Genomic DNA, 13,042 nt, shown 5'->3' on the forward strand with positions numbered 1-13,042 from the left:
ACAAGTGACAAATCCTTGGTGAATCTTAGATCATCATTGATAGTTGTTAATTATTTTAGTCAAATCCGGTTCCAGTCCTTTTTCCCTCTTAATTCCCTAGGCATTTGGAAAATTTAGAACGATCGAATATTATAGCATATGCAATCAATCCTATACTCGAAGTATACATGACACGATTCATAATCAAAAATTTGATATTTTACCAGTTTCTTGCTATAATATTGCCATATATATAATCCTTTTAAGGTGAACCTTTTCAATATAACATCCATATATGTCCTCTGACTAAATTTGATTAAAATTTTTTAATCCAAGCTTTTGGATTTTGAAGCGAAGTATAATATTCTTTTCCTTAATTATAGAAAAACAACTTTTCAACCCCTGCAACTTTGCAAAGTGAAACTTTTGTTTTCTATAATTAATATTGCCAACTTGAAACACTTGAAATTAATAATCATGATCCCACTAACATGATAATTATATCCAGCCTAACATTTATGCTCCCACTAGCTTCGACATGTATTCATAATCAGCTAAACTTCCAGAAAACAATACTTATGGACTTTCTTAACCATAGTTCATGATTCTGATATGAGATGCTTTGATAAGCCTTTATCTAAGCTTCTTAAACTCATACACCTTTCCTTAGATAGCTCATATGTGTGTCTAAAAAATTCAGCACTTATAGCAATAAGTCTTAATATTTAAACTAATTGTAAAATCTCACATTTCGAACTATGAAGAGGGATGCAGTAATCATAATCGAATTTGAGAATGCAATTTACACAATCGCTATCTCCTTAAAATCTTCCTAGTGAGAGCGTTTCCTCACAATCATTTTCATGAAGGAAAGAAACCTTATGACACTTAGATTTCATGGTGTATGTATTCCTATCCATGTGAATTTTTCATAACCATAATCATAAGACAAGGTTTGTGACAAATCCAAACTCATATGTACTGAACTTTTTCAATCTTTATTTTCTGCCTCTTGGTAGCACAAGGGCCTACCATGTCTTCCAAGTAGTCAGACAACTCACCCATACAGTTCAATGAACTTTCATTGATCAAGGTGCATTGCCTTTATGCATTCAAATGAGAACTCTTAGAACTCGCATGCATAGACAACTCTACTGAAATGGAACAGAAACCAAGAATATGTCAACATGATAGGTTATAAACCTCAAATCATGTGCTAGTGATAAAAAAAAACTAGGTTTACTCTTGATTAGTTCTTGAAACTTTTCAAAACCATTTAGACCCCCACTAACCTCTTGACATATAAGATTCTCTTGTCAAGAACCATTTCTTAATGTAACATCTCAACCGTCATGTATCATTATTATTCCATTAGATTTCATGTTTTAAGGCCCACTCAATGAGTTAATGTTGTGACTCGTCGAGTAACAGCGGGTTAGGACACGTCATTTAATTAGTATGTGACATCCCCAATTTCACGGCCAGAAAAGACCGATTTGTTTTATGCTTATTTAAAATTAGATTATCCTATTTGAGGAATAATATTGCGGAATTTGTTCCCAAAAAACATGATAATGATATTATAAAAGTATTTCCAAAGAAATGTATTTTATTTATATTAAAACGTTGGGATGTCATCGTCAATACAGAAACATAGGCATAACAAAATATTGCAAGACTTACAGTAATTAAACTAGTGGCCTAATATTCCTTGAATCTCTTAGCAGAATGTTGATGCGTTTTGAGCATAACATCATTCTTATGGTGTACATGCAACCCTAATGCTTCGGATCTAGGTTTTCCTCAATTTATACGTGCAAACAATCTTCCAAAGCATAAACCCTAATCTAACATGTATACGAACGAAATTCATATGTAAATAAGGGTTTCAGAATCTTACCTTACTTGTTATGTAGCAATAACAAGAACAATTCACAAAGTCCTTGATTGTTGAAAGCTTAGTGCCCCAAATGTTGCACCTCTAATGGAGTCACAAACACCACTAGCAACAAAGAAGAATATGAGATAAAGGAGGAGGCCTCAAAACATCTAGGACTCTCTTAAAATGGCTTGGGATGTTTTTGGGAGCCTTTGGTGTTCCTTTTATAGTTGAGGCTTCTAGGGTTATCAACCTGGAAACCCTAATTCCCTTGCTTAGGCCCTAAGCAACATATGGACTCGTTAATGGACAAGCCTTGGACGAAATCTTTATGGACTCTCATAGAGATTTCATCCACCTTATACCAATAAGGTCCATGAGCCCAAACTATAAATATTACTGATTTGCATAATCAGTCCCCGATAATTTAATTAGTATCTTTTAATCACCAAACTAATTCCTAATTAATTTCTGATCAATACTAATTAAATAATATGATTTCTCAATTAATATATTATTCTTATAATACATTAATAGATCATAATAAATCCTCTTTCTCCATAATTCATCCTATTAGTTGCTATGGTGAAGGCAACCCAAAAGGACCATACTCTTAATCGAGTCAAGTACATACCAAAATAGTTATGGGCTTAAACACCTAATCCAATAGTCTCCTAATTGGATAAGTCTAATAACTAATTTGAGAGTACGACTTCAGAACCTGATTAGCAATCGTAGCTTTCAAAAGTTGTTGTCAGACTCTGATCTTATCAGTAACGCATCCTTTAGATAAGGGATCATATATTCCTCCATTCTAGATATCGTATAGACATGAGACATGGAATATAATCATTCTCTCTGTCTATGTGTTGTTTTCCGATTTCTGATCTATGATGACTGCCAACAGACTACAATTGAACACATCAACTTAGTCCAGGCTTGGCCAAGCACTTAGGGTGTCATCACTAATTCATCGAAGGGCCCATAGATATCGCTTTTATCCTACATTGGGTAAAAGGAATGGATAAACTTCGACTCAGATGCTTGCGTGTACTTACTCATCAAATCACACACAACAATATGTTTTATAACACCAAGTTACTGGTGCGTTTACACATTATCAATGTGCAACCGACTTGCAAACTACAACTCACATGTCTCTGTTTCAAGAATATAAGATATTATCGTCTCACAATTACTCGTGATAAAATCCATGAAGTGATTCACGTGAGCGTGAGTTTATTCTAATACTCAAATCTTATTCCAGGAGCACTCATGAACACTGCACCAGACTTTTGCTATGTCTAAACACTTTAGACAATCTACAGTCGGATTCATGACAATCTTGCCTTAATACCTACTTCCAAAGTATGATCGACTGTGGATGGTTTGAATAATCTTATTTTTCGGAAAGTCAAAACATGCGAAGTGAAACACAAGAATAATCGAACCCAATATGGCCTCAAACTCTTGAGTATAAATAAAACACATTTTATTTAATCACCACATCGATTACACATTATTCATTGTACAATGTTTCGGATAATCAACTTAATACTTGAATTATAACAATAATTGTACCATGCTCCAAGCATGCACATTATGTTTACCTATGGTTCTTACTTTGTGAAATAGATCAATTGAACACATTTTCAATGACGTTCATTTCACAATTCCCAATCCTTATCACAAGTGTAAGAATACCAATTCTTACCATTATTAGAATATGTTAGATTCTAACATTTTGTGCAATGATCCCTTTGTAACGTCATGGCACCAAAGTCACTAAGACTCTGCCAATAATATTACAAAGTGCTCTATTGGAGATTGTTATAAGACAACTCTATAGACATGAAGTCTCACATTCAAAGTACATTCATTTTAACATCCTTCTTGCATAAAAGTTTTTAATCTACACATAGATTCTTAATATCCAACTCCCATTATGAAAACATTTCCATATTTGGCATATGACAACTTATTCTTAATAGAATCCTATCTATTTATACCCCAAGCATATGGGATACGATACATAATGTCTTACATAAAGACATTACACTTTATCAGTCTCTTGCTATAATATTGTCATATATACAGAATTCCCTTATGTTGAACCTTTTCAATATAACATTCATATATGTCCATGACTAAGTTTGATTAATAATTGTATTAAAATCATATTCATGAAATGGACTATGCATTCACACATAAACTCTTTAACAGATATTTAACTATTTAACATATATTTAATATTTTAATTAATAATTGTATTAGAATCATGTTCATGAAAGGGAATATGCACTCACACATAAACTCTTTAACAAATATTTAACTCTTTAATATATATTTAATATTTTAATTATTAATTGTATTAAAATCATGTTCATGAAAGGGACTATGCACTCACACATAAACTCGTTAACAAATATTTAACTCTTTAACAGATATTTAATACTTTAATTAATAACTGTATTAAAATCATGTTCATGAAAAAGACTATGTACTCACTTGTTAAAGTGATGACTCGAAACTCAGACAACGCTTCGCTCCTAGCAACTGTCTTTGTAACCTATTATCATTATTACTGAGTTTTAGCTGATATAGGACAACCAGGTAAGATTATATCGGAGGTAGGGTCCATTTGGCATACATAATATACTGTTTGGAAAGCCCACTTTAAACGCCTCACTAAATCTAGCATGGTCATTTCCATAAGTAGATTAATCATTATAACGACTTGAATCACTGATGAATCTTGTTTATAGATTCATAATAATGATAATGAACTTAAACATAAGTTATACTTAAAAACGGTTAGCATAACTCAACTTACATGTGGTTTAGCGAGAAACCGAACTCTGCATAGGAAGAACTTCTAAACCAAAGCTCTATTTCTCGGGGTTTTCTTGCGCTCCATAGCTTCACTACTAACTCTTAGGAAGTACTAGAGAAAGGCATTGGACCTTGGGGGATTTGGGAGAGAATAGAATGGAAAGATGTGAAGAAATGAGTGAAAACGACTTTATTTATAGGTTGCCCAGGGCCTCTCACATCGTGAGACATGCCTCTCATGTCGTAAGCTTGCGTAGTCACCAAGGCTTCTCCTTTGGTGCTGTCACGTGACACTAGATGCAGGTAAAACTATAGATCTTCAAAAATTCATAACTTCAGCATACGAACTCCATTTTTGACGTTCTTTATATCCACACGTAGGTATTTCCGATTATTACAGCTTTCCTTTTGAACCTATCGGCTAATTCTCGACCGATCTTAAATTTAATAGTCTGAGAAGATTACACTGCTAATGATCGTGTAAAATTCACAACTTCTACATACAACCTCCGTTTTCAACTGTCTTTTTATCGTCGAACTTCTATTAATGAGATCTTAAATTCTTATTTAAATCATATCGAATAAAAAATCGATCGATCTAAAATTTGATTTCTATGCCCGCACTACTGCACTGAAACTTTAAAAAAAATCATAACTTCCTTTACTGAAGTTAGATTTGGACGTTATCTATATGCACACTCTCGAGTTAATGAATACTATGACTATCGTTTAAATTACTAAGACTAAAAAGTAATTTATCTAAACTTCACTTTTTACGATACGTAGAGTCGTGTTGGTTTAATCGTGAAACTTCAAAGAAATATAACTTCTTCATTCAAAGTTAGATTTTAGCATTGTTTAAATGTACGGAATCCTTGTCACGTATACTATAATTTTTGTTAAGATTATTTGTCCTAAATAATTTTCTATCAAAAGTCATTTTTAATGCTCATTATCTTTAAATTATCTAGCCCGAATCTGCAGGCATTACAACATACAAGAGATTTTGTGGCAGTAGGCGAACGGTGGTAATGGACAGTGGTAGGAGTAGGTGGTTTGTTCTTAAATGTTCTTGTTCTTAGTGTTCATGTGAATGAGAAAGAGATAGAAAGAAAATGTGTATGTGATGGTGTGCAAGGGCAATATAGTTTTTTTTAGTTATATTTAACATAAAAACTAACAGTGTTAGTTATAAGGACTGATTGTGTGCAAGATTTACTCTAAAGGGACCATTCACGCAAAAAATGTTTCATAAGGACTATATTACAGAAAATTTGAAAAGAATTATTATCATTTGTGAAATTGTCCTTTTCTTATTCTCCTACATTATAGACGTGTTTAGCAAAACTAGTTGTTAGATCGAAGTTATAGTTTTTATTTGTTATATGAATGTTTGGTAAAAGTAATTAGAAGCTTTAAAATTATGTAAAATTACATAGAAAGTTACTTGTCTTAAAGCTAAATGTGAACCATAATAAATAAAAGGGGAGTTCTAAAAATTGATTAAAAAAACTCACTAGTTTTTTCCTACACGTACATTACATGATGTAGCTTTAAGATTTGAAGTTCTTTATTAAAACCAAAACCAAAACTCGTACTTCAAAACAAAGATTTTATTTTAAATCGAATTTTTTACTAAAAGCTAAAAGCTTCAAAAGACCGTTGTCAAACACGCCTTAGATTGGGAGCTTTTTGTTAAAAGCTAAAAACTCTCAAAAGCCAATTTGCTTATATATTAAAAATCAATGAAGATCTAAACCATGAATCCTCTCCATCAAGACAAAACCCTACCCATAAAATGCCTTCAACCTTTCCAAGCCACCATGTCTTTTCCTTCTATTTCCACTAATTTTTGTCTAGATAAACATTGTATGAAAGAAAGAAAAAAATGACTAATGTGCTCCCCTTTCTTTTGTTCATCTCCATGGAATAAATGAAAAGACATATCCCTAGTGCATACAATTACAAGCATAAAAGGAAAAGGTCTCATAATCACCTCTCGAATTCAGTTTATTGGTATATTATGATTATGATGCTAAAAAAACAAGAAGATGATCATAAAGCATTAATCATTCGCTTCATCTCAGCAGTCCTCCGAGGATCTGGATCTTCAATTGCTCTCTCAGTCAACACATGTTTGATTCTGCACATTGATTTCCTAACCTACACCCACACATCACTTAACTTATTCAGACAACAACACTTTATACATACAACAATAGCACCTGATTTATAGTGAATAAAAAAATAAAAAATAATAATAATAATAACCTTAGGTAGGCGTTCAGGATTAGGAAAGCGCAAGTTTTGAGCATGAAGCATCTGGCGTTGAGTCATGAGCATGTTTTTTTCTTTCAGCAGGACATACCATAACTTATGTAGATCCTCCCATGACTTCAAACGTAGCTCTGTAGCCTTCCAACTACGCCCTGAATTTTTTTTTTTAAAATAAAAATTGTATTTTTAACAATATCAATACAATTACACTACATGAATAAAAAGCATACACATTGGTCTAACTCTAACATATAGTGGGCAGAAACCAGAGTGTACAAAAACATGATTCAAATGGTATAATGAATGAAGAAGAATATATGCAAGTATCCCAAGAAACAGTATTCTTTATACTGAAGTTTAAATTATATAATAAAAAAAAAAATAGAGATGTATATACCGTAGACAACAGGTTTGTCCTCCTCAGGGTTTCTATCAATCTCAAAGAACTCCTCAAGAGGGTTATGTGCAGTTCTAACTCTACTACCAGCTGCAGCCCCAGCAGCAGAAGCTTCTGATGTTGCTGTTGCAAAGAGTCTCCTTCCAAAAACTCGTGCCAAAAACATGAATGCTGCTTCAGATTGAACAAAAGAATATTAAACTTTTATGTGCTAACCATCTGATAGGCTTTCACAGTTGTTTGTAGTTCAATATTTATATGAATTTAACCGACAAATCCCCAAATGCAAAATTTGAACAATTCGTCGAACAGTTGGCAGGCATAAAACTAGAACAAAAGGAAACGCATAGAAAATGTACAACAGAATAGGAAAAGTAATATAAATTGGCAATTGTAACGATATCCTGGTCTGGAATATGTCATTTGCTCCGATGAAGGTAAAGTTTTTGCGTTTATGGTGAAGGCGAGGTGGAACGACAATCAATTAGTGACTGTGTTCGTTTAACTAAGAATAAACGTCGTAAGGTATGCTAATAGATAAACGTACCAAAATGAAATGGAGACCAATAAACTATTTGGATGTGAGTATACGATCAATCAGACTCTGAAATGGCGACGCAAAGACAGAAAGGAACACTTCCAGATCGGCTGAGAGACGCTCTCTCTTTGCTTGCTGTCGCGAGAAAAGAGAAACGGAGAAAGAAACATGTACACTAAATGGGTTCAGTGGCCCAAGACATGCTAAAATATTAGCCTTTAACATTAAGAGCCCAAATACCTAAACTAGACCATAGTTTTATTATTTTATGTGATCAATTTTTTTTTTTATCTATTTTTGGTAGTCCTTTTTTTTTTTAATTAATCTATGCAAAGTTTGTCATCCTTGATCTTAATTTTTTTTTGTCACGTTTCATTTTCTTATTTATTTGGATACATGTCATTTTCTAGTATTTTAAAATAAATATTTTTCCATTTGTTATTTTCTCATTTTTTTTTATATTTTCTTAATTAACACATGACATTTACACTTCCGATTGATAATTGTCTTAATTAAAATAGTCAATAAATTACAATATTACAATTTTTAGGAAACGATAATATTACTACTCATATATTGTATTTAATATGTTTTCTTTTAAATTCAAATTTTAAAATTTAAATTTCAAATTTAAATAAATTTTTGTTTAAACATTCATATTTAATTTTATATTTTACTCAACCATATAATATATGAGTCTTACAACTAGTACCAAATAAAAGTAGGGATGAGCATAAGATCCGTTGGATCGGACCAAACCAGAACAAACTCGGGACCGGACCCGGACCGAACCGGATTTTCATATTAGCAGGCTGGTTTTCGGGTTTTGCTTTTATCAATATTCGGGTTTCGGGTTTGGCCTGGACCGAACCCGATATAAGGGACTTAACCCGGACCGGACCAGAAAACCAAAGATTATTATTTTTTCTTTTTAAAGTATTGTTTTTTATAAAAAAAAATGTAGGTTTTTTTTATTAAAAATGTTTTTTTCTTGTTAAAAATGCAGTTTTTTTAACAAATAATGTAGTTTTTTTCAAAAAATAGTGCAGTTTATTATAAAATGAGCTGTTTTTTACTGTTTTTTTTTATAAATAAAGCTGCTAAATGCAGTTTTTAATAACTTGTGCAGTTTTTATAAAAGGGATTGTTTTTTACTGTATTTTTTATAAGTAAAAGCTGTTAAATACAAATTTTTAATAAATAATGCAGTTTTTTTATTAGTAATGTAGTTTTTTTTAAATAACGTTTGTAATTTTTTATGTAGACACCTTATTTGCATGTGATTTAAGTAGAGTCCTGCAACGTATGATTTTGCAGTGATAGAAGAGGTTTTAATATTCCTTGAAAAGTTCAAAACAAAAACATAGGTTTTGCTGGTTTTGTGAAAACCGTTGGTACAAACTGTTTTATGGAAAATTATAGATGTTAATCAACATCTACAAACGTGTTCAACAAAAGTGCATCTTTTGTCACATGATCTCCGGACGTGCGTAAAAAATACAAGTATTGATGTTCAATAGAAAAATTGAATGATTTCACGTGTTTTGATGTAAACAACAAAGATATGAAACCCATTTTGTAACCCAGAACTTGATCAGACTGAAACTGTAAACAACACTGTCAAAATCTAATTCGGTTCGAAACCCGAAACCCGGTTTGGTACCCGGAACCGGACCGGACCGAACCCAGGACCGATACACTCTAAATCGGTCCGGTTTTCGGGTTAGTTAATTCATGATCTTCGGTGTTTGGGTTTTCGGTCTTCGGGTCGGTCTGATCCGGGTCCGGCCCATTGCTCATCCATAAATAAAAAGTACATCGATATTTTTATGAATCAAATGTATTAGCTTTAGTGTTTCCGATTTCAAGTGATAATTATCAATTAGATTATACAACAATCTCTTCGCGATACATAAGAATATACAATTAAAATGCATATCCTTTGTTTCTTGTTTATTCATGTTTTCTAGTTTCAAATACTTTACTTGTACCAAAGGGTTTCTAACCCAACGGTATTTAGTGTTATCCTATTTCTTTGAGGTTGATGGTTAAAATCCTGTCGTGAACATAAGTGGATTAAAGAGTGGTTTATAAGTATGTTAAATTTGTCGTTTCAAAAAAATACTTTACTTGTACATTTTCAAAGTAATATTATAATAATCTTTAAAAAACCGAAATGAATTATCCTATCTTGATCCAATTTTTTTTGGAATATTATATACAAGCTGATAATCAAAACCATGATATTGAATTGGATCACGTTCCCATGCAACTGGTTATTAATGATGCGCCCAAAAAAAATAGTTCAGAGCCTAGGGAATCTCAACTACCTCTTGGTAATTCCCCATCGGTGGTGAACAGTGGGAATTCCAAGACAACTAATATGAATTCGTCAGATAATATTTCATTCGGAGAATTAAAAAATTTGATACCTAATGGCTGTTTTGGGCCATTTAACTCCAAGTGGGTTAGTCCTTCAAATGGTGGCCGGAGGTTGACGGAACTATGGGCCTGGATTTTGGAAAGCTTAATGAAGCAGGCCACTTGGATACCTTGGGGCCAAACCTTGATTTCACCGGATCCTACTCTAAACGTCGGAAAATTAGAAACATTGCTCTAGGCGACATAAATATCCCCCCTCCCCCAAATTTCGAGTCTGAAGCTCCTCATATGGATACCCAAATAATTAATTTAAACAATTCCCTTTCAAATCCAGTTTCAAATAACGTTCATTTTGACCCAGCAATAATTTCTACCCCTAAGATTGTGCGCACAGCAAGGATTGGTCATTCGATTGGGTTTTATATCGATGAGGAAAACGTGATCCTCATTGAAGCTATGGGTGAGACAGGTGCTTGTAATCATACTCGATGAATATAGTTTCTTTAAACATCCGTGGTCTTGGTGAAACTCGTAAGAGAGATTAGGTGCAATCGCTTCGTCGTCTTCATAAAGCCTCTTTTTTTGGTCTACAGGAAACCCATCTAGAAGGGCCTCTTAATCTTGAGATGATTAGAGAATGCTGGGGTGATTACAATTTTGAATTTGGTAGATCTGGTGAGTTGGTATCTATTTAGGACAGGAATTACTTCGCTTCTTCTGAGGTAATTAAATCTCGTTCCTTTTTTATTGTTATTGGTATCTGCCTTCTCCTGCCCGGTGGCATTTGTGAATGCCTATGGACCCCAATCCCCTGCTGAGAAATGCAAGCTCCGGGAGGAGTTGCTTCTCATTAAAAATTCTCACACAGCGTGCTGGATTGTCTTTAGTGATTTTAATGTGGTGAGAAGACAGGAAGAGCATATTAATTCCACGTTTTGTCAATCTAGTGCTAATTATTTCAACAAATTCATCGAATTAGCGGGATTTCATGAACCAAAATGGGGGGTTTTCGATTTACTTATTTTCAAAAGTCTGGAGCGAAACTTAGCAAACTAGATCGTTTTCTTGTTTGTTCGGAGTTCTGCAAGTTGTTCCCTCATGTATCAGTCACGACTCTTCCAAGAGATAAATCAGATCATTGTCCCATTCTACTTTCTCAATCCAGAGCAAACTTCGGTCCGCTGCCATTCAAGCTATTCAATTCCTGGCTGACCAGACAAGGTTTCGATGAGGTGGTTAGCAAGGCCTGTCGTGAATTCATCGGTTTTGGTCCCCCCAGCTCGAAGCTATTGAATAGGTTGAAAGCAATCAAAAAGGCGATTCGTGAATGGCAATCTTTGGAGTTTTCTAAGGAATCGACAGAACCTATAAAACTCAAGGAGGCCAGTATTGATATTGATAAAAGGTTTGACTGTGGTTGTTTTAATGATGTCAATTTGGATGAAAGAACTAGAATTTCAGGAAGAATAGAGGAACTTGAAAGGCTCGCAATCATTGGTTTGAAGCAAAAAGCCCGGATTAAATGCACGATTGACGGGGATGAAAATTCTCGTTTTTTCCATGGCTATGTATCCAACCAATCGAGGAGGAATCACATGCATGGCATTCTAATTAATGGTGAATGGGCGAGTGATCCGATGGCCATGAAAGCAGAGGCGACACGATTTTTTGCTAAAAAATTCAGCGAAAGATGGGCAGATAGACCAAAATTTCACAGCAATAAATTCAAAATGATCTCTGATGACAGCCGTGGATTTTTGGAGGAGAATTTTTCTTGTGAAGAGATTAAAAATGCTATTTGGAGTTGTGGTAGCGAGAAAGCCCCAGGGCCTGATGGATTCACATTTAAATTCTTCAAACGCTTTTGGTCGATACTAAAGGATGATATTGTTGGTTGTGTTAGATATTTTGAGGCATTTGGGTCCTTATCAAGGGGCTGCAATTCCTCCTTCATCACACTAGTTGCCAAAACAAAGGTGTCACACCCCAATACCACGAACGGCGGAAACGTTCAGGGGTGGAGGAAGTCATGTGTAACAGCCCGGAATTTCAGGTATTACTTTAAATTAATTGGGGGATATTTAAGGGGTGGACTCGGCGAGTTGATGCCTGACTCGCCGAGTAGGACCACGGTCTTGGTCACAGATTCGCGACTGGACTCGACGAGTTCATTAGGGACTCGGCGAGTCAACGCTGTTCAGCTGAAACCCTAGCCGTTTTGATTCTGAATCGTATATAATGTCTTTAGGGCCGTCATGTCTCGTCTTTTGGCCGATTGAAGATAACTTAGGAGTCTGTGGGCATCTGGAGCAAGGGTGAGGGCTAGTGGAAGCTTGAAGAGGTTGTTAGACAAGGAGAGGCAAGGTGGTGATCAAAGGAGGTTCAAGGGGTCAAGCTCTGAAGGTTGGGGACACAGGGAACACGTTTTCTAGGTAATCCTCGGATCATTTCTGTAGTTTTGGCGTTGTATACGAATCTAGGGTTTAGGAAACCCATTTAAGGATTTGATAGGTTATAGTGTTGTTACAAGTGTTTAAACCCCTGTAATAGTATATGTGAAGGTCCAGGAAGCCCCATATCTATATATTACGGAATCATGCGAATTACAGGAGGCAGTTGATTGACTGCATGGCGAGGACTCGCCGAGTCCAATGATCAGACTCGGCGAGTAGCTTGAAGATTCACTAGGACTCGCCGAGTTGTTCTTCAGACTCGGCGAGTAGCTTGAAGACCTACTGGAACTCGTCGAGTCATTCTT

At 34.5% G+C, this 13,042-nt stretch overlaps 2 protein-coding genes across 3 annotated transcripts; one reads left to right on the forward strand and one right to left on the reverse strand.

Annotated features, from left to right (window-relative positions):
- Positions 1-6,579: 6,579 nt before the first annotated feature.
- Positions 6,580-8,064, reverse strand: LOC145045946 (ribosomal protein L29 family protein). Of its 2 annotated transcripts, none has more exons than XM_078994232.1 (4): positions 7,912-8,064; positions 7,365-7,535; positions 6,962-7,119; positions 6,580-6,853 (listed from the first exon to the last, which is right to left on the reverse strand). In XM_078994232.1, the coding sequence occupies exons 2-4, from the start codon at positions 7,528-7,530 to the stop codon at positions 6,746-6,748; spliced, it is 432 nt and encodes a 143-aa protein (XP_078850358.1). In that variant the 5' UTR covers positions 7,531-7,535; positions 7,912-8,064; the 3' UTR covers positions 6,580-6,745. The 2 variants fall into 2 exon arrangements, with proteins under 2 accessions (XP_078850358.1, XP_078850359.1); XM_078994233.1 differs by having other exon boundaries at positions 7,365-7,538; positions 7,912-8,063.
- Positions 8,065-11,282: 3,218 nt separating this feature from the next.
- LOC145045157 (uncharacterized) lies at positions 11,283-12,246 on the forward strand. Its single transcript, XM_078993499.1, has 2 exons — positions 11,283-12,093; positions 12,188-12,246. Exons 1-2 carry the CDS (start codon positions 11,283-11,285, stop codon positions 12,244-12,246), a joined length of 870 nt encoding a protein of 289 aa, XP_078849625.1.
- The last annotated feature ends 796 nt before the right edge of the window (positions 12,247-13,042 follow it).

The sequence above is a fragment of the Lactuca saligna genome, chromosome 5 (genome assembly GCF_052625555.1).
Source record: "Lactuca saligna cultivar CGN05327 chromosome 5, ASM5262555v1, whole genome shotgun sequence".
Classification (NCBI taxonomy): domain Eukaryota; kingdom Viridiplantae; phylum Streptophyta; class Magnoliopsida; order Asterales; family Asteraceae; genus Lactuca; species Lactuca saligna.

Coding starts and splice junctions, on each gene's coding strand:
- LOC145045946 (XM_078994232.1), bottom strand. CDS start 7,530: ATGTTTTTGGCACGAGTTTTTGGAAGGAGACTCTTTGCAACAGCAACA. Junction 7,120..7,364: donor GGACAAACCTGTTGTCTACG/GTATATACATCT, acceptor AAAAAAATTCAG/GGCGTAGTTGGAAGGCTACA. Junction 6,854..6,961: donor ATCCTGAACGCCTACCTAAG/GTTATTATTATT, acceptor GTGTGGGTGTAG/GTTAGGAAATCAATGTGCAG.
- LOC145045157 (XM_078993499.1), top strand. CDS start 11,283: ATGGGGGGTTTTCGATTTACTTATTTTCAAAAGTCTGGAGCGAAACTT. Junction 12,094..12,187: donor AAATGCTATTTGGAGTTGTG/GTAGCGAGAAAG, acceptor TGGTTGTGTTAG/ATATTTTGAGGCATTTGGGT.